Below are 20,305 nucleotides of genomic sequence, written 5' to 3'. Positions count from 1 at the left end.
GTTCTTTCAATGTTATAAAATCCTAAGGAATTGTTTAGTTTTAGGTAAACAAAACTATTTATCTTTCATTACCAAGCCTTAATTATATGGATTATCTTATATTGGGATTAAGTAATGGTTGAGGTAGCCACCTGCTCTTGGATAAAAGTTGATGGAGCAATTGTTTTAATGACTTTAGAGCAGTGTCATGAGGTTTCAGTCGTGGAGCCATAGTTGAAAATCCACAACACTGAATTTGTTCTGCCTCAATGATCATAAGTTTCAACACATATCTTTTTTTAGTCACTATATTGTACTAGAAATGTAGTTCTAACTGACTACTGTAACTATCCCATTTCAATATTCAGCCATTTTAAAACTGAGTGTCAAGCTGGTTGACTGCAACATGAGCACAGTGATCAAAGGTTAGGAGTTCAGCATATGTTGGATGTACTGGGGGTTTATTTGGCTGTCTATAAAGTAACTGATGTGCCTACTTTCAATAGTATATTTGCCAGCAGTGCCAAATAGACTATAGTAACATTGAGTAGTACTACTTCAATAATTATAAGATACATTAAAATTGTTTGGAATGATATGTGAAATTCATATGGTTTCTAATACCATTTTATAAAAACAACAACAGATATAGTTTGAACAATTCTAATCTTTTCTGTTATTTTAAAAGTTTTAAATTGAATGATTGTTTACTCTATAAAGTTAACACTTAAGAGTCTGCTGTAGTAAATAAGCTTGAGTTTTACTACAAGAACAAGGTTAGACTTTAGATACTTTTATACCCTATTTATTATTGGCGGTAGAAGTCTCATATTAAAACTGTATGTATTATTATTAATACACATCCAAACGCTTCTTAGCTTTTCTTATTAAGTATATACTTTTTAATATTTAAAAGATGTAGTAAAATAAATTTGAAATTTTTTCTGAATAACAATTGAAAACTACCATTTTATAGAAAAAAAACTAAAAGCGTTTGGATGTGTATTAATCATATAGACATCTCTTATAATCCTACGACTAAAATTACGGTTGCACATAAATGTGTTTGAAGCTTAACATCATTCTTATGGCACTACAATCAAGATGTCTGTCAGTATACACAGTTTTTAACAGTCAAAATGCATTTTTAATTTCGTAAATGATCAGGTTGGAATCTATGAGAAATTTATTAGGTGCATGCTCAACGGTTGCCAAGGAAGTATTTATAAACGACCTTCACTCTGTGGCAGGGGAAGGGGAGTGCTCTCATCTAACTCCGACCACCTGGTCGTCAGTTCTGCGTTTCCAAGAGAGCCATAACTCAACGTATCCGTGTTGTGCATTACTGCTTTCTCGGTTGTCACGAGTGCATGTCTACTATGTAATCTTGTTATTATTCTTCATCATGTGGTAGTGTTGTGATTAGTTTGAAATATTTACGAGTATCTTGTTTTTTTAGTGCAACGAGTTGTATTCAATTTTGATAGTAGAATTCCTTTAGATAACTCTTTTTATCACTAATACACTAATTTACAAGTAAAATGTACTGTTTTATACTTTTTGGCTTTTACCTTTTATAATTTAGTTATAATAAAAATTAGCTTTAAACTCAAAGAAAAAATCTGTTTTACTTGCCTTGGTGTTATAGGAAAGCTAATGGATTTATTAGTGGCGTGTGAAGGGTTAAATGTAGACATAATATGGCTGTAATATTTAATTTGTTATGAAAATTGTACTATGCATTATTATGGAGTATTAATTTTATGAGAAAATGAGTACACATGTGTAGTTGGTTACCAACCTGAAAACAAAAATATATTGCTTAAATCATTTCCCATCATAGCAGAAATAGTTCACTGATTGCGAGCTTGCTTTCCCAAAATCTTCATCATAGATTTTCTTCTCATTTTTAGTTTTTAATTAGTTCAAGGTTTTAATTAGTTTTTATAAACTTAAAAAATTCCTCTCTTTAATCTAAGGTATTTCAATGTTCAGTATTAAATGATAGCTTTACTTGTACTTTGACCAATAGAGTTTATGGGTAAATTGTGACACTCATCTCAATGAGAGCATGTGTGATGAAGGTGGAAAAATTTGCTAAAATGTCCTGAAATGTGTTGTCAGAAAAATTTGCACAAATGCCAATGAAGAAGATAATACAAGATGACATATGGCGCAATCTATTTACTTCAAAAAGGATATCTTGAAGACTTTTTTAATGTTTTCATCATATAAACTTTAGCTTTACAGATTAATAATTCACCTTACTTCATTCCAGTGGTCTGAGATATAATGGGTTTTGGTTCAAAATATTGTTGAAGGTCAGGCAAGAAAGGCCTGGAAATTCATTTGACAATTATTATAAGACTAATTGATGACATTTTTCTATATTAAAATTAAAAATATACTGACTATTTAAATAATGTTTTACAATAATTACTAACATGTTATTACTGTCTATATGTTAATAAATTATATATTTCATTTATTGCCATTGTATACCTCAAGTTTTAAAAGAAATTGATGTAACTCATGAATGTGAGTGACCTAATTATTCAGGCTACTATTAATTTAAGTCAATTAAATACATTTAATTAGTGAAATTCTTGCATTTCTTACAATCAAAAATTTTAAGCTAACTTTTATTAATGTTTCTATGTCAATTATTAAATTTTATTGCAGTTAATTTAATCCTAAGTTTTCAATTTGATTATCTCCACAATCTACCATTCATCATAAACATGGAATTTCAAGGAAAACACAAACAAAAACAAATTACAAAAATTAGGAATATTTAATAAAAACCTAAATTAACAATATAATACAGATGCTTCTATGATAGAAGCAAGTTTTAAGTTAAACATGTATTGCATGTACAGTAATAAAACCTATTTTGAAGGGTTCTTTTTTAACTTTCAAAGTGAGATTTTTATTAATTGTCACTTACACAACTACACATTAAAATTTCACTAATACCAAAACAGACTTCTTAAGTTTAAATATGCATAATTTGTGAATTACTGGTCTCATCAATACTCGAGCTTACAGTTAACATTTTACACAAGTTTTCAGATCTGAAGTACTTTATTTGGCTTTCCCCTTGAACTTTCCACTTGGAGTTGCCTTCTTTTTCTTGCTAGCAGATTGTTTATCCTCAGCCTATATCAAAACATTTTATTAATTGGTTATAATTATTGAAGTGTATTGATTGCTACAGTAAAACAGAGTTCTTAAACATTACATCATAAGTACATAAGATAGCTTTACTTATAATACAAATACAATAATTTTGATTTATTTGTCTAGGTTACAACATGTTATTGGAATATGAACAGTTGGTTGATATTTCAAGAGCATTATGGGTAGGGCACATCCTTCATGGCGACTGTTGCTTAGTCGTAATCTTGGTTTTTCCATGAATGGTCAAAGGGTAATGGTATCAACTTCAATAATTATTTTATTTATTTACAAATTTGTATGTATTACAAATGTGATAGTATACTAAAAATATTATAAAAATAATTGGGACTACAAAACTATTTACTTTTATATATAAACACACATACAAGGAGTCCAAAACATTGGAATGCAGTCTCATTTTGTAATAAAACTTATAATTAAAAGTTATAATTATGATGTGGGGTTTTTGATAATTGAGGCCAACTAGCATATAAAAATAAAGTGATAACCAACATCAAAGTCTTCTGGTTCACACCGTGACTAACCATTGGTTACACAATAATAAACTTCTTGAGATATTTCGCTCATACTGGATAGCCAACTTCAGTCAATAGACATTAAACTGAAACTGTTAAAATAGTAAAAAAATTATATATGATAAGAAGAGCAGACTTGTCTTTACCACACTGGAAGGACATTCCTCTTTATCGTCAGAGAGATATTAAAGTAGAACACACTCTATGAAGAAAAAAGGAATATCCTTCCAAATTGGTATATATATAAATTGCTCTTCCTTTCATTTTTGTACTTTTTATTTATAAATAGTAACTAAGAATATAATACACTAAATGGTTTTATATTGTTACCGTTAAAGCATATCTGGCTAGAAGTGGCTAGGCAGAAATCCAAACCACTTAGCCATGATAAAACACTTTACAAATACATATATTCTTATAAAGGATATTTCTATAAAACTGCACAAATTAAGAATTAAAACAAAATAGAGAAAATCTTGTTTGTCGCTGAATGTGAGTGACCGTGCAGATACAACAGACATGCGGCGATGTACAAACATAGAAAATATGAACTGTACGTTAAATATTATTTATAAAACTATGGTAATTTTGTTATCTATCTAAGTTTTTCTGTACAGAAACTACGACAATAATAAGTTTTAGTGATCAGTATTATGTACTAATTAACTGTGGTTTGTGAATTATTTGAAGATTCAGTGGATTAGATTCAGTTTTAACATAACACTGGACACAATATTTTGAAATCGTCTTTCCAAGTACGTTTTAAGCATTTCCGTTGATTTTATTCATAATTTTGTAATATAATATTATGAACATAATATTATTATCGGAATAGGGTGAAAAGAGCCTCAGTGTCAAAAGAATGTATAGGTGTCAAAAGGATTAAAAATAATATGAAACCAAAATTTTTTCCATGACATGTTGAATTAAAACTAGTGTGTTGAAACAAAAACTACAAAATAATTAATTACAAACTATAAAATCCAGTTTTTAAGAAATTAAATACTCAGTTCCCCAAGGATCAGAGTTGAGATCTTTTTTTTATTTTCATGTTATATAACCAATATAAAACTTTATTTACATTCTGTCTTATGTGGGCTACATTTATGCATTTGTCCTTACGCTATCAGCTTGTGGACGCTACTTTATGACAAAAATTCACAAGTAGTACAAACGAATGAACAGTCTCTAATGCATGATTTTAATAACTTTTTGGCAAGTCAAAGCAAATAAAAATTTTTAATTTTTGCATGTACTGTCAAAAATGTATATGTAACAATATCATTTTAATCAGGTAAGGAACTAAAATCTCAAGCTGAATTTTTTGCACTTAAATTTTAGTTTACATAATGAAAAACTATACTGAAAAATTAGAACAGGACTTTTTGCTCTGAGAAAGTATGTAATATTAATTAAAAAAATTATATGGTCAAAAACAGCCTCATATTTCTTTTACAAAAGTGAGATGTATGAAAGTTTATCCAAATCAAAATTGGATTGAACCTTACATTTACAGAATACTGCATTAAGAATCATTTTAAAGCTTAACATGAGAGATTCTTGTTAAAAACTATTCTAAATTTTAAACGTAAACCGTTTTGGCAGACCGAAAGGTATTCATTGTTATAATACCAGAAGAGAAAATATCCTACAAACACATAAAAAGAGCTTTATAAAAACTCCCAACTTCATTATTTTGAAATGTTATAAGCACTTGCCTTCCAATTTAAAAGAATAACAAAAAAAGAACTTGTAAATAAATGTTAAATCAGCAAAACCTATCCATATACAGGCCGATTATTTGGCTGAAAGTGGAAACTTTCAATCGCTTTAACTAATTGGAAGGTAATATAACTATTGTTTATGTGTCTGACTCAAGAAAATGGAATGACAATATTTCAAATTTAAGTTTCTAAAATAGGAATATAAAATGATCAATTTCATGAGATTGTACTTCAATGGATTACAAAAAACTACTTACTTTACGTTTTACACTTGAGTTAGGAGTGGCAGGCAACACTTTGAAGAAAGAATCCAGTCTGCCTTGTGTTGAATTACTTCGAGATTTCAACAACTTTTTAACACCATTCCGAACTCGTTCTTCGTTGAACTGCTTGTCACCACAGAGATATTTGACAAGTCCTTCTTCATCTGGTTCTACCCATTTGAACTTTAAGCAACATAAAGAAATAAAATTAGGACTTATTTTTAAAATGTCCATAAAATTCAATTACAATAAAAATGTTTATTACCTTAAGAAGCTGTAATTGGTCACAAACAGGTTACAATATAAGTAACCTTGTTAGTCCTTTTTTTTGAGCAATGTTAGTTTTTGCAGTCTTGTTACAGACTAGTCTTAAATAAGAACCAGGCTTAGCTATCTTTACCTCCTGGTTGGTGTAGCTGTTAACTAAGCTAAACCAGATCATTATAGTGGAGGGAATACAAGCCTGACACAATAGGCCAAACTAGGTGGGTTACCAGGCCATACAACTTATAACTGCAAAATAACTTAACAACAAAGATGGGCCTGAGTGTTTATTGTTAAAGAGCATATTCAGATTGATATCCAAGAAGACACAAAGCGAGTATGGAATCTTAAAGTATTAAATTTGTTAGAAAAGGAAGACACTTAAAAGGTGTCTTAATAAACATTTTATTGAGATCATTCTTGGCTGTTTTCTTTATGCTATCAGTATTGTATGAGGTACTTGTTGAAGCAGCAACTCTGGGCTTAGAAGTTGCAAATATTTCCTCTTCTTCTAGTAGTGTTTGAAGTCCACCTATGGCACAATCATCCTCCAGGTATACCACATGCATTATCGGAGTGAAGTGTCAAGGATCGTTGCTCTATTGGTTGATTTTTGTTGGTAGTGTAAATGATCAACCATATATGGATCCAATCCACGAGATAGTGATTTTTTCAATAATAGTGAATAAAAGTAATAGTTTTGAATAGTAAGATTAAACTAAATACTATATGAATACTATTAAAGTTATTTTAATTTGCTCCAAGATTTTTAGGTCAAATGAGTAAACACAAGAACAAAAGTTAATACAAAAAACTATCCTTTGGAAACTTGGCCAAGCCTCCATAAAGCCAAGTGGTGTTATGATTAAATGTGAGGACCAGGTTTGCCACAGAGTTTTATCAGTACGGACATAACCCATTCTGAAATAAAGTCCTAAAAGTTTTTGAGCGTTCAGTTTTTCACATAATTTCATGGTTAAACTGTAAGATGTACAACACTACAGTGCTTAAACTTAATTGTTACAAATATAAAAATATCAAAGGTTTATGTTGCATGAGATTTTTGCTGCATCCAATATGTTACTAAGATGTTTGAAAGCATGATTCACTTTAATACTGCTAATATTTTGGTAGAATTAAAAGTGCCAAGTGGATTTTGAGAGATCACAAGTTTATCAAATTCAAATTCTTTATTGCCAGAACATCTTTACAATGTATAGCAGTGTCAGAAACAAATTCAGCATGAACTATCATCTATGATATACATTGCCTAAACCTAATAACAAGTGTCTATCCAGTTACAGCATAATAATCACATATGCCATAGTAAAATATACAACAATTCGTTGTCGGATTCCTTTTAACTTGTGGATGTTGTTTTTAGAGCTGTATCACAAGATGTGGGCATAGGTACTCACAATCTTGTCCTATAGTAGGATCTTCAGACAATTATGGAACCATTTGAGCTGGAGCAGGGGGCTTATCTATAGTCTGGCTTAATGCTTTGTTTTGTCTTTTGTGCTGTTAAGAATATCAAGATAGTTATATCTTAAGAGGAAAATTATATCTTCAAAAGTAATAGAGGTATTCAAATGATTTTTCCAAACATTTTATTTACATAAAATAGAAAACAATAAATACTAGACACAAGTAGAATGTACACTACCAAAATGGCTACATTTAAAGATTATTGAGATATGCTATATTTCAGAAGGACGACGTAGTCTTCTTATTGTACGTGAATACTTGGTGCAAGATTTTGTCGTTTTAAAGCACAGAATTATCAATTTTGGGTATCATGTCTTCAAATGCTTCAGAAAATCACGACAAGAGTTATCTTAGGCAACTTGGGAGAATCAACATGGACAGTTTGGAGAAATAGACGGCTACCAGAGCGCAGGGTAAGGTAGTCTGTCTATCCATTCCATTATCTATTACTATCACTAGATCACTATCACTATTGAACTCACTAGATATGTCTACAATGATCCCTGCCAAACACGACTTTCGAACCTATTAACCTAAGGAGAAAATAGGCGAAGGTAATCGTGGCATCTGAAGACTATAGAAAATACTCCTATGAGTGCTAACCCTTACTGACAATGAGCTTAATATAATACTCAAGATGTGATGTTAGAAAAACAGTAAACCTACTGATCGAGCACTATGTGAAATTCCTCTCCCCACCTATATAGTATAAAGATTTTAACTGATGAATACCAATTAATACTTACTTCTAATGTCTCACAATCTGCTACTTCAGGTTTAACAAAGAGCTTTCTGGCCTCTTTGAAGATCCAATCCTCTGAAACTGTGAATTTCTTCTGGTCCAAATTCTCCAAGATAGTCTCTATGTTCCTATGCTTCTGAATGAGTTCCATGGCTCGTTTTGGACCGATGCCCCGAATACTGTCGCAGTAGTCACATCCCAGAAGAATACTCAAATCTATGAACTGTCAAAAACCTTATTATGGTTACAGTAAAAATCACCTTAACAGGGTTTTATAACAAGACCTGGAGTTTTGGACTAATGATATGAAAATATTGACAACTCCACTAAAAGATAAAAATCAATTTTCAGTCCCATTCCGTTTATGCAAGAAACTAATTAGGCTTATAAACTTAAATAATTAATTTACAAAAAGAATCTACTTTGAGTTATAGCAATAGGACACACAAAGTAACAATTATTGCTATTTATTGTGTGTATTGTGAGGTGGGTCTAGAAAAAAGTTCAATTTTGAATGAAAAAAATAAAAAAAATGTTCTACCTAATGTTATGGTTATAAACAGAGAAAACTTTATTTCGCTATAGTTTTCAAATTGTTCAGATATTTACCACGTAAATTGGCATGCATAACTTACGCAAAATAACATAAAATAATAGCCATAATTTACACTACTGAGTGTTTTACAAACAGTAAATTTAAAAACATTTACTATGTAATTAGCGGATTATGTGTTGAAACAAGAGGTAATAGGATGCCAGGCTGTACAGTGTGTGATAGAACTTTTATTTAAGGAATAGTTAAATTATCTTTTGTCATCAGCAGCATGGTACTGAGCTTCATAATGGAGTAACATTATCCCTTGATTAAGCATTCTTCCCCTCAATTTTGAATTACGTATAATTTTATTTTTATCACACATCTATCTTTAATTCAGATAACAAAATTTGAAAAGTTTTGATGGCAATAAATGTTTTAAACATTGTACATGATCAGAAAAACGAACAATAAACAGATCAGTTTTTACGGTGTCAGGAAGAGCCAATGAACCAGCCAACTAGTTTGGATCGTGGAATGAGAACAGTAGTGCTGTGGTGGAGTCTGAACAAAATAATTATGTCCAGACACACCTTATATTAAAATATTATCATTGTAATAATGAAAGAAGTTATGTAATAAGATCTTATTTTATTTAACAAATGTATTCTATGCATGGAATTTTGATAAGTGTATAATAATATACAGAAACTACAGAAAAGTTATGCAGTGATGATGATTACAGTTACTGGAGTGACTTAAAACTAAACTACCACCTATTTAGTTCATAAAAGGTCCACAAATTTGGATTGAAACTCAATCATTGTCCTGCATGACCTGGCGTTAAACAAAGTGTTCATGGAATCAATATTAAACACTGTGAAATCATTCTAAATTTGGATAAAATATGTAGGCTTATGTGTATAAATATGTATAAAATGGTAATTATAATTGTTCTTAACCTAAGTCAGTAATGAAATAAAAATACAAACATAAGAAAGAGGCTGCTAACAGAACTTTAAATGGAATGTTAATATTCAATCCTACAGAAGAAAAAAACTAACCTCTTCCTGATTGAGCTCCAAGCCAACAAGAACCTTGTCCAAATGGAACTCCTGTATGGGTATTTTGCGTGCCGCACTGAAAGTGATGTGGCGCAACAGCACACTAGAGCCAAAGGTGAGTGCGTCCATATCTTCGGTGGCTGTGGCGTAAACTTTGCCTGCTTTAACCAGTGCAGCACATTGCGCCTCTGCTTCTCCTGGAGCCTGAAAACACCACAACTTGTAAGATCTCATATGTAATTTTACAATTTATCAACATTAACCTCTTGGAATCTAAATTAATTAACATTTCAAAGAATTACCATGTTTAATTTTGACCGAAGTTACCAAATGTACTGATTTTATTTGTTTAAACTGAAAACTTCCAAATTCTTTTGTACTACAATATAAAATGTTATTGCACTTACAATAATACCAATGAACATTTCACTACTTCTATGTTAAAAAAGAATGTACCTACTCCTCTGATGCCTCACATATTAACATCTCCTGTGTTGATCTGAGATCTAATGTACTTTAAACATCCAGTAGGCACTAACATGTGAACAGCAGTCAACGTATTAATGTGCCACTCAGAGCATCTAAATAATACACATATTTTGGACAGTGTTCAGGTGGGACTATTGGTCTCTGAGTTAACTTTTAGCATAGAACTGTACAATTAAAAGATAAGATAGTAACTAGATAAGCAGAATCCTTGAAGATTTCTATTTTCTCAATGATGTTTAATCCTCAGGCACACAGGCTGGGGTGGATTCCACCCAAGCACTCCTCTACTATCTGATAGAACGATAAAATAAACGCTGTCTAATTAAAAACACTGGATACCTTTCAGTCAGCATCTTCCCTACGAATGGTCAAGGTCAACTAATTTTTGCCTACTTGTGTTGCTGTCAAGAAGCGATTGTTCATTGCCTGGAGTGTGTTTGACCCCACGTGACTACACTTAAGTTCAGCAAAAACATTTTTTACAAATATTTTTCTCATTTATTTTATCCCTTATGTTGATTTTGTTTTCTTTACATTTATACCTGTGATGAAGTTCTAGTGTTTATTCAATAAATAAAAAGTTTGTTTTAACATAGATAATTTTACACGAGAAGGAATAGAGACTATGGAATCTGTTTGATAGTTGCTGCTATCAATGCACTAATAATCTATAGGTAAAAAAAGTCAAATGAAACTAATATCATGAGAAGAGTACTTCTAAAGCAGCTTGGATTAGAGCTAACAAAGCCACACTTGCTATCAAGATGTTCTCTTCGAGGCTTACCTCTCCATGTAAAGGAAAAGGTTAGGAGGCTCAATGACATTCAAGAAGAACACCAGAACATGTGAAGATTGTTCCCATGGTAAATACTGAAAGACCAAGACATCATGCTGAAACTGCAATATACTACTGTATAAGGAGCAGAGCAAAATGAACTACACAGAGAGTGCGACAGAGTAACGGAAGTCACGTTCTCAACCTATATTGCAGCTCTGAAGACACGTAATTTACATGCGTTTCTAAAATTGTAAATAATTATATATTTGGCATTAGGTTTGAGAAATAAAATAGACTTTCTGTTTGTATGAATTGTTTATATTATAATAACTACAAAATTTGCATCTTTTTGAACAGATAAATTTCTAAAATAATTTAAACAAGCATGATTCTTTGGTTTAGTTTATATTTGACACGAGATATTCTAATATAAAACAATCATTCAACATCAAAAGATTACGTTTTATGTTTAATTAAAACAAAAAAATTATTATAAGAGCATTATTACTAACCAAAAAATCAACACATTTAAAAGAAATAAATTTAAATAACTGGGATTAATTTTTTTTTTATATACATGGATTTTCAAAAGAATTAATGTATATTTAACATATAAAAGACTAATTTTTGTTCAAAAATTCAGTATTTTACAAGGAAAATAAAATGGGCTTTAATCCACCTCACGCATGTGGTTATGCTGTAAACTGGTGCATGTGCCTAAGGGTTAATATATGCTTTGGTGAGATATTTTAAAACATGTTTTAAAATTTAATGTTTTACATATTGGATAGATCACATATGTTGCTGTGGCCTACGGCCATTTTTAATTAATGTTGAAGTATTTGAATTAGTGACAGATGTAAAAAATGTGACAGATGAGAAAAGGGCTTTTCTCACCCATTGCATTGTAGTTCTACTAATAACGTATTGCAGAACTGTTGAACCTAACTACCTGTTCAGTACTACTTCCTCTCAGAAACATGTACCAGTTCAGTAATATACAATACCAATCAAATTCATCTGTAATTTACAGGTATTTTTGTTAATTTAGTCTGTATTCCACAAATAGCTATACATATTTATTTATTACAATGCTTATTATATTATTTGAGAAAATCACAATTTAACCACCTGAGTAGTATCTGAACTCCTACACATCGTCCCTGTCTTGTATCAAATGCCCTAATGCCTGATTTAACTTCCAGTGACTGTTTAAGCTCCTATCAGTCATGTGAGCACTAAAAGGAACAAGATTTGAATCTACAAGGAGTGATATGAAAAGCAATAGAAGTTATCAACACCCTTACTGAAACTTACTGCACAATAAATAATGTCATAAAATGATGCAGGGGTGAGAAAGAACATACATTTAAAAGGATAGAAGAGCAGTAGGTAATACTTAATTCAAAATTGTCCAGGTTCAATCCAGTATTTTTCAACCATGCACCTTGCAAATGATTTTGGTTTTAAATTAATTCCAGTTGGTTATAAAATAGTTGAAAGTTCATACAGTTTCTTTCATACAGTGTATCACTCTTTAAATATTTGAGACTACACAAAAGAGTTTGAAAGTGTTTGTCTCTTGTCTTTTGTGTCCCATGTTGGTAGAACCAATTTGAAATGAGTCGGGTTTGTACACGAAAAAGAAAATAAGCATCTTAAAAAAAAATCAATTATTTTCACTCTGTCAACTGTTACTAAACTAAATAATGTTGAATATTACATTTTATATAACTGATAAATATATATATATATATATATATATATATATATTTTTATAAATTAGATACAGCCATAATTTGTATTTATTGTTTATTTTGCCATTTGCCATGAGATCAAATAGTTCAATTTTTAACTCCTAAAATGAATCTGGACTCACAAATTATTTTTTTTCTCAGACACTGTAACTGTTGTATCACTAAGTGCATAAGATAATATCAGCGAGCCACTGCAACAACTCATACAGCATTGTTATTTATTACATCATTATGCAATTAAATATACACTAATATATTTTTATATAAAAGCAAACCTCTAAATAAGGAATTCCCATAAGCTTCAACAATTCTTTGCACTCCTGTACGTGTTGCTTGCCAACTTTAACCAGCCGACGATTGAACTTATCCATGGCTTCCAAGTCACCTGTAATATATGTCAAAAGAAATTATACATTAATAAAATTAGGTCACATCACGATTTAGCAACATGCACACCTAACAGATAACTGGTACAGTCTACAATGTCTATTATACATAATCTACAAAGCCTGGGTATGGCCAGGCAGAATTTGAGTGACTGACAACAAGTCTGGCAGTGTTTTATTAATCAGAGGTGAATCAGTGATTACCTGTACTCTCAGCTTGCTCTAGCTGCTTTTTGGCTTCCTCTCGCCGTTCTGCACGCTTCTCTAGTTCACCAGATTTGAGTGTCGGCGGTTTCCCATCAAACACGTAGATAGGTTTGATTCCATTTTCTAACAAACGGATGTTACTATAGAAGGTTCCCATGAGATGGCTGTAACACATGATCATATTTCAATTATAAGGAGATCCATATATTGTTTGAGACTTGATTTTTTCATAATCAGATCAATGTTTTCAATATTGATTTAAAGCTTCCAAGCCTATATTATAATATTGAAATACCTACTAATAATCACATCAGTCTTTGTAACATGTTATACCACTTCTTTCTCCACATGATTTTGTCTCAAACAAAAGTTAATAGTGTAATTATATTTAACAAAAACAAAATAATCACTAGTGGCATTGACAAAATCAGCCACAATAATGTTTGACACCTTTAAAAGTATGAAAAATAATTTAAATCGTATAAAATATGAGAAAAATGTTTTCCCTTCATATACATGTGGCACATACTATACTTGGCATATCCAGAAAGTAAGTGTATTGAGGCTCTCATGGCCAGAGGGAGTTTTTGACATGTTGGCTACACTGCCCTGTAGTCTGAGTCCTCCCTTCCGCAACGAGACAGAATCAATAATATGTTTTGTGAAAAATGTTAATGTAATATCCCACCAAATGTGCAATACATGACGTCATCCGTTATCCCGTCTGGAAGGGAAAAACTCTGATCGAGATTTATGAAGTAGAAACTACATATGATGAGATAGTTGTGTTTTCAAGTGGTGTGTGAATTGAAAAATGATTGTACATCTGTGTATGATGAACAGAGGAGCGGAAAACCTTCAACTGTGAAAGAACCTTTTAACGCGCTTCATAACGATCGCAGGTGAACTGTGGATAACTCTCTGCGGTATTTCTGCAAATCTCCAGATCTATGCTACATGAAACCATTACAGAAATCCTAGGATATCAGAAACTGTCTGTGAGGTGGGTCCCAAAACAGCTGACAAACCAATAAAAGTTGGACAGACCAGAATCAGGTGGAGGCCAGGCAAGAATTTTGAGAGGCTATGAACCCCATGGATGCAAATTTCTCCACTCCATCGGTTGGTTTTATGCTATTTCTATCTTATATAAACCTTAACTGGAGTTTTTCCCTTTCGAACAGGATAACAGATGTTGCAGCATATTTCGCAATAGGCGGGAGATAGGATTGAAATTTATCACGAAACGTATTGTCGCACAGTTCTCAAAGTACTGATCTCGTACCGGTATCGTTGAGGAGGGGAGGAATCCTACAGGGCAGTGTAGGCAACTTTTCGAAAAAAAAATCACTCTGGTTGTATCACTTTGGTAAACTCTTTATATTGATAGGATCTAAAAGTTTGGTCAAATAAGCAAATTAAATTACAAAATGGCACCCATTACAGAATAAACTAAAATATCTAAAAAAAGTACTAATTGTAAAAGAAAGTAAAAGGAGTAACATTTTGTACAGAAGTTTATTAAATAAATCCAGTGAAACTTTAAATGTTAAAATTAGATAGCCTAAAAATAACTAATTTATTGCAAGCTTATTCAAACCTTGCATGTCCCAATCTCAACTTTCTTCACAATAAGGTAACAGTTCAACCATAGAACAAATAAAATTATTTTGAATGTGTGTTTTATCATAGTTACTTTTTCATTGTTAAAAATTAAAAGTGTCTTCACAAAGATTACTATGGACTAATCTGGCCTAAAATAGTGCAACTGTTATTGGAATTGTTGGAGTTATTAATTTAAATATTATTAAATTTTGTAGAGAAATTTGTGTATTTCAATGGTAACAACTGTTTCAGTCTCCAATTTCAGGGCTCCAAAAACATTGCTCTATGAACTTGAGGATTAATTATTCTGAAATGGATCAGCAGATGAGAATATATTCCAGTAGTCGACTATCAGTTATTTTCAGGAGTGTTTATTAGCCATTAAAAATGGGTGTGCCTATAACATACCTGTTATTGAATGGGAAATCATATGTAAAACTTGCTAGTTAAAAAAAATTAAAGTATTATAGAACAGTTATGATTTTGGTATTTTATTATAGGGTGTTTGAACAAGGAAAAAAAATTGTTTAAAAAGTAATTAAGTGCGAAACTATAAGTTTTAAAGATATTTATGCCATGTAAAAGATTAACTAGGCAACCCAATGGATGTAGTGTAGATAATCGCTATCAAAAACCTTGCAAGTCAATGGGCATAATTCACTGATGAGCACAGCAATAGCTTGAGTAAGAAGGGCTTTCTTAACACACTCACTGACAAACATTAAAAAATAACAATGTGTGGTGTGACGGCCAACAATAAAACTATTGCTCTCGTTAGTCAAATTGTCCATCAGTGGCTTTTTAATAACTGGAAAAATAATGATTTAAACTATCCACTGGCAATTTGTAATTAAGGAATAGATGTTGAATTTGATGACCTTCTTTCAAGATAGCAATTGCTGGAGCCAATAATGCCTCACTACCCTCCCTCTGTTTCAATGGATTGCAATAGGATACAGCTAACCCTTAATCCGTTATGTCTATCCTGTCACTATGGAAAAAACAAAAAAAAATCATTTTAGGTTTAAGTGAATGGAAGATTCTAATTTCCTACAACATAAAACCTATCCTAAGTTCTGAACAGTTAGTTCCATGGTTCTAAACCTAAACATGGTCAAGACTGTTTTACCTGGTAGTTTCTCCATCTGAGGATGTCAGCTGGGCCCCTTCTGACCTGACAGCTGTTAAAAATTGATATAGGCACATGGACGCATCTATGGCAACTTTTCGGCCTGTAGAAACAATTAGAATTATGTAAGCATAGAATTTGACTAATGAACAGTGTAGTTAAATTTTAACCTTGCGCCTTTTCATAATAAACTGTTGTTTTGTATCTTGGATTTCAGTAAGCCTATTGATGGAATGGTTATTCAACTTCCTGTGAAAATTATGTGTCATTATGACGATCAGTTATTGTTTTCTGCCTCCTGAAAGAGGTGAGAAAGAGACCACTCTGTCTCTATCTACTATTCATCATTAGACTACATACATACGTTTTATAAATATAAAGTTGTCATTTACGAGCACTTATGTGATCTGAGCTTGAATTTGGGTACTATCTTGAGGGATATTTTTCTTTTTTCACCAGAAGTGTGGGAGGATCGCACAGTGGGGCTGCATTAATTTTTTTCTGGTAAAAACATCAATAACCAAATTAATGGTGTAATACTTGGTATTTAACTTTTTTGTCACATGAATAATTTGTTCAAATACAAGTAGCCAACCCCATTTCAATGAATAAAAGTTATGTACAAACATGTTTAAACCGTTGTTAATAGATTAACTCATTACCAATAATATTTGTAATTCAATTTAATGCCTCAGCTTGTAGATCACTCTCACTGAATTACGAAAGAAAAACATCCCTCGAGATAGTACCTATCAGTAAAATATCAAATTCTAGAGGGGCTAATCAGAAATATAAATTGAATTGTAATGGAAAGGCAATGATGTACCGTGCAAATCACGTGATGCCGCGCGGCCTGCCGTAATCAGGATTCTCGAGAAAGATAAGATAACAGCGACAACAATACCGATCACAATACCTGGAAATGCTTGTAAGTTTGTAATTTTGTAATTGAAGAGTTGTTTTTTCGTTCTATCATGTTTGTTTCTATAAATTTCTATTTTTGTGTTCTTCATACTGGTGTGGTCGGTATAATCCCAAAGTACCCTGAATTATTTCAGTAGTTCTCTAAGATGGATATGCACACCGTAAAGATACATTTTAACATCGTATTTAAGTGACACGGATCATTCTTTACACAAAATGATAAGTAAATCACAATTGGGATAATTTAATTTTTCGGTTTTGGCAGCTAAATAAGCATTTGGCCTCACTGTGTGCTGCCAAAGTCTGGTCCTGATCACATGCCAGATCGATAAATTTGATCTAACGTCGGAAAAGCTGGACAATCTGGGACGTGATTGCTTGTAAAGATTATCTTTAACTCTGGTAAGCCTACTATTAGTAGCAAATTTATAATAACATAATCTAAATCTACTTGTATCGTGTAATAACAAAAAGCAGATAAGCACTGAGTGGCCTACTTCGCTTTATTTTGGGAGGCAGAAAACAAGAACTGATCATTGTAATGACATATAATTTTGACAAGTCAAATAAAGACGTTATTTTTAATGTTTTTGTTATGGTCCCCAATAAGAAAAACAATTCCAAAAATAGGATAATACCAAAGTACCACGAACATCTCAAATCTTATTGCTAGGCGTTTTTAGAAAAAATACGGCACAGAGAAATATGGCTCTCTCTTTAATAAGGGTTGACAGTAACCATGAGTCAAAAAGTTTACCAACCAATACTAAAGGCTATACAGAAGGATAATATATTAAAAAATTATTAAAAATAGCCTAATTTATAGGCCTACTACCACTGAAGTTTCAAATAAGTTAATACTTAAGCCTAGACTAGTCTACTGTATTTTAATCATACGCAACATAAAAAAATCAAATTTGACTGCAATACTATATGAGGCCACAAAAACACCGAACTAAAACTATTGATATAAGTACACATTGAAACAATCAAATAATAAACTGATTAGCTCTAGGCTATGGCATCAACACTCAGATTTCAGCTTGTCTCACTCAATAGAATCTCAGAGAAGTTGTAGGCTGCCACGACAATAATACTCATCATTAACGAAATTTGTGAGTAACAAATCCTCGATATAACTACTGAAACCAAATTACGTTAAGGGTATTACAAATTATAGTAGCCTATAGTTTAGATGTTTTTATAGATTAAAAGTAATAATTTAGTGATGAATAAAAACCTATCATCTAGGATATGCATATTTATAAAATATAAAAACTAAAGTATAACATTTAGTTACTTTTTTACTATTTGAAGGCTAAATGTGTCTGACATGTTGTGACAGAATTAACACATATACTTGCGCCGCAAGTCATTACTCTAATACCATAATACATTTACTTTTTTTAAATTAATTTGGAACAATAATGTTGAACTGAACTACGGTATAGGCTTTCAAGATTACAGCCTATTAAACAATATTGTTTTACTGTAAAATAAAAACAGTTAGTAATTATTAATTATGAATATCTATACGCCAAATATTTTCATATATTCAACAGTTTAGATATTTATAATGGATAGTTGATTTGATTGTCATGGTGGGCGCTTACAATACAGCAGCCAAGTTGTAAAAAGCAATCTACAGTATAAATTACTTACTTAGAAGATAAATTTAAGGGTTTTTAAGTTCGTACAAATATACAAACCTAAAATACAAGAATAAAAATTGAAACCAGAGCTAGGCCTACGTGCTCTGACTTCCAAAAATCTACACTTGTTTGTACTATGACTAAAACTAGAAAAATAATTTAATGTTGCAAAAGTTAAACATAATTACAGTAATTGTATTAACGTACCAAAATAACTCTTTAAATCCGTTTCTTTTACGGCATTTGGTGATACATCAGCTATTAACTTTGCTAATCCCAAAATTCCCATGATGTTTAATTTATTACAAAGGTTCGAATAAAAGTATGTAATCAAATGCTCTCTTCGCTGCCTATAAGTATTAATACCCTTCCAATTTCAAACTATCTTATTTTAATTAAAGTATTTTTGATTTCGTTACAATTTACACTAACATAACCTTATTTAACAATACAAACAGAAACAACACCGGACAATATTGCCTGTTTCCCGCCAGTATGGGAACTACTACTTGATTTTTTTCTCATCTCGCCTACTATTTAAGGCGCAATTAAACTTTGACTATGGAGCTTGGTTATTTATTTGGATTATTAAAGCATCAGCAAGATTATACAACATGCAATGATTTTCCAAAGAGCATAATTTAAAAAATACAATTAATAATGACTGTATCCTTCCTTTGACTAATGGTTTTACTTATATTTTTTTACGTCTTGTCGGTTCTTGTGACGATCTCCTTTCTATCAGTAAATGTTATGGTGATTTCAATGACATTATTGGTTGTAGTTTCTGATCACAATTTCAACGTTAACATAATCTACTTGTCATCCTGAACAAAACTACGTTTGATTTTATGAGATGGAAATAACAAATGAAGACGCTTTTTAATATTACAAATGAAAATTTCATTTTGTTGTTCCATATGTATTGTGATTCTCGTTATCCGTTATTTCAGTAGTCTATTATATGGATCAGATAGCTTATCCGAGCTTTCGGCGGCAAAGTACAGCTCCATCAAATAGCGTCTCGTGTACTGCTTTGATTGTAAATAACCATGATGTTTATTACTCTAATACCACGCATTCAACTTTAATACGGTTTTAATTGTGTTTGTAAGAGTTAGACTGTAAGTTTACCGAGTGGTAAAATGTTGTTTATAAATGAGGAAACTGATATTCAGATGTTATCGGGCTTTACCAGGTGCTTATGTATTTACGATATGTTGAAGATAGGTTTAAGTTAGTTTTTATAACTTAATAATGAAAGTTGTATCTTGTTTACATGAGTTATTATAATTGTAGAACGTTTGATTAAGTTTGTTGGAGTTATTTTCAAATTCGATTTTTTCTACACCGTTAGGACTTACTTTGCAATGTAGTAACAAGTTATGATTAGATGAGTTTACAATACTAGTTTGGTCTTTAAAGTTGTTGTTTTTCGAGCTCGCGCTGATTGCCAGATGTAGTAGTGATTAGGCCCTTTAAAATACGGACCTTTTAGTAATGGAGACTATCCGTAGAAATGTATTTCGTTCATCGCCGCTAATGTGCCATTAAAGGTACCGCCACAATCAGGAGCAATCCGAGATAGAAACTTGTGCAAGAC

The 20,305-nt window shown here is 31.5% G+C and overlaps 1 protein-coding gene across 1 annotated transcript; it reads right to left on the bottom strand.

Annotated features, from left to right (window-relative positions):
- Nucleotides 1-2,754: 2,754 nt before the first annotated feature.
- On the bottom strand, nt 2,755-19,196 carry LOC124366073 (flap endonuclease 1). Its single transcript, XM_046822300.1, has 8 exons — nt 18,910-19,196; nt 16,127-16,229; nt 13,390-13,556; nt 13,075-13,184; nt 9,776-9,979; nt 8,181-8,399; nt 5,677-5,865; nt 2,755-3,138 (listed from the first exon to the last, which is right to left on the bottom strand). Exons 1-8 carry the CDS (start codon nt 18,989-18,991, stop codon nt 3,064-3,066), a joined length of 1,149 nt encoding a protein of 382 aa, XP_046678256.1. The 5' UTR covers nt 18,992-19,196; the 3' UTR covers nt 2,755-3,063.
- Between the last annotated feature and the right edge of the window lie 1,109 nt (nt 19,197-20,305).

Source organism: Homalodisca vitripennis, chromosome 1 (assembly GCF_021130785.1).
Source record: "Homalodisca vitripennis isolate AUS2020 chromosome 1, UT_GWSS_2.1, whole genome shotgun sequence".
Classification (NCBI taxonomy): Eukaryota; Metazoa; Arthropoda; class Insecta; order Hemiptera; family Cicadellidae; genus Homalodisca; species Homalodisca vitripennis.
The sequence above is the reverse complement of the archived record's forward strand: the minus strand, read 5'-3'. Positions and strand labels throughout refer to the sequence as shown.

Coding starts and splice junctions, on each gene's coding strand:
- LOC124366073 (XM_046822300.1), bottom strand. CDS start 18,991: ATGGGAATTTTGGGATTAGCAAAGTTAATAGCTGATGTATCACCAAAT. Junction 13,185..13,389: donor AGAGCAAGCTGAGAGTACAG/GTAATCACTGAT, acceptor CATATATTACAG/GTGACTTGGAAGCCATGGAT. Junction 3,139..5,676: donor ACTCAAGTGTAAAACGTAAA/GTAAGTAGTTTT, acceptor GTTTTGATATAG/GCTGAGGATAAACAATCTGC.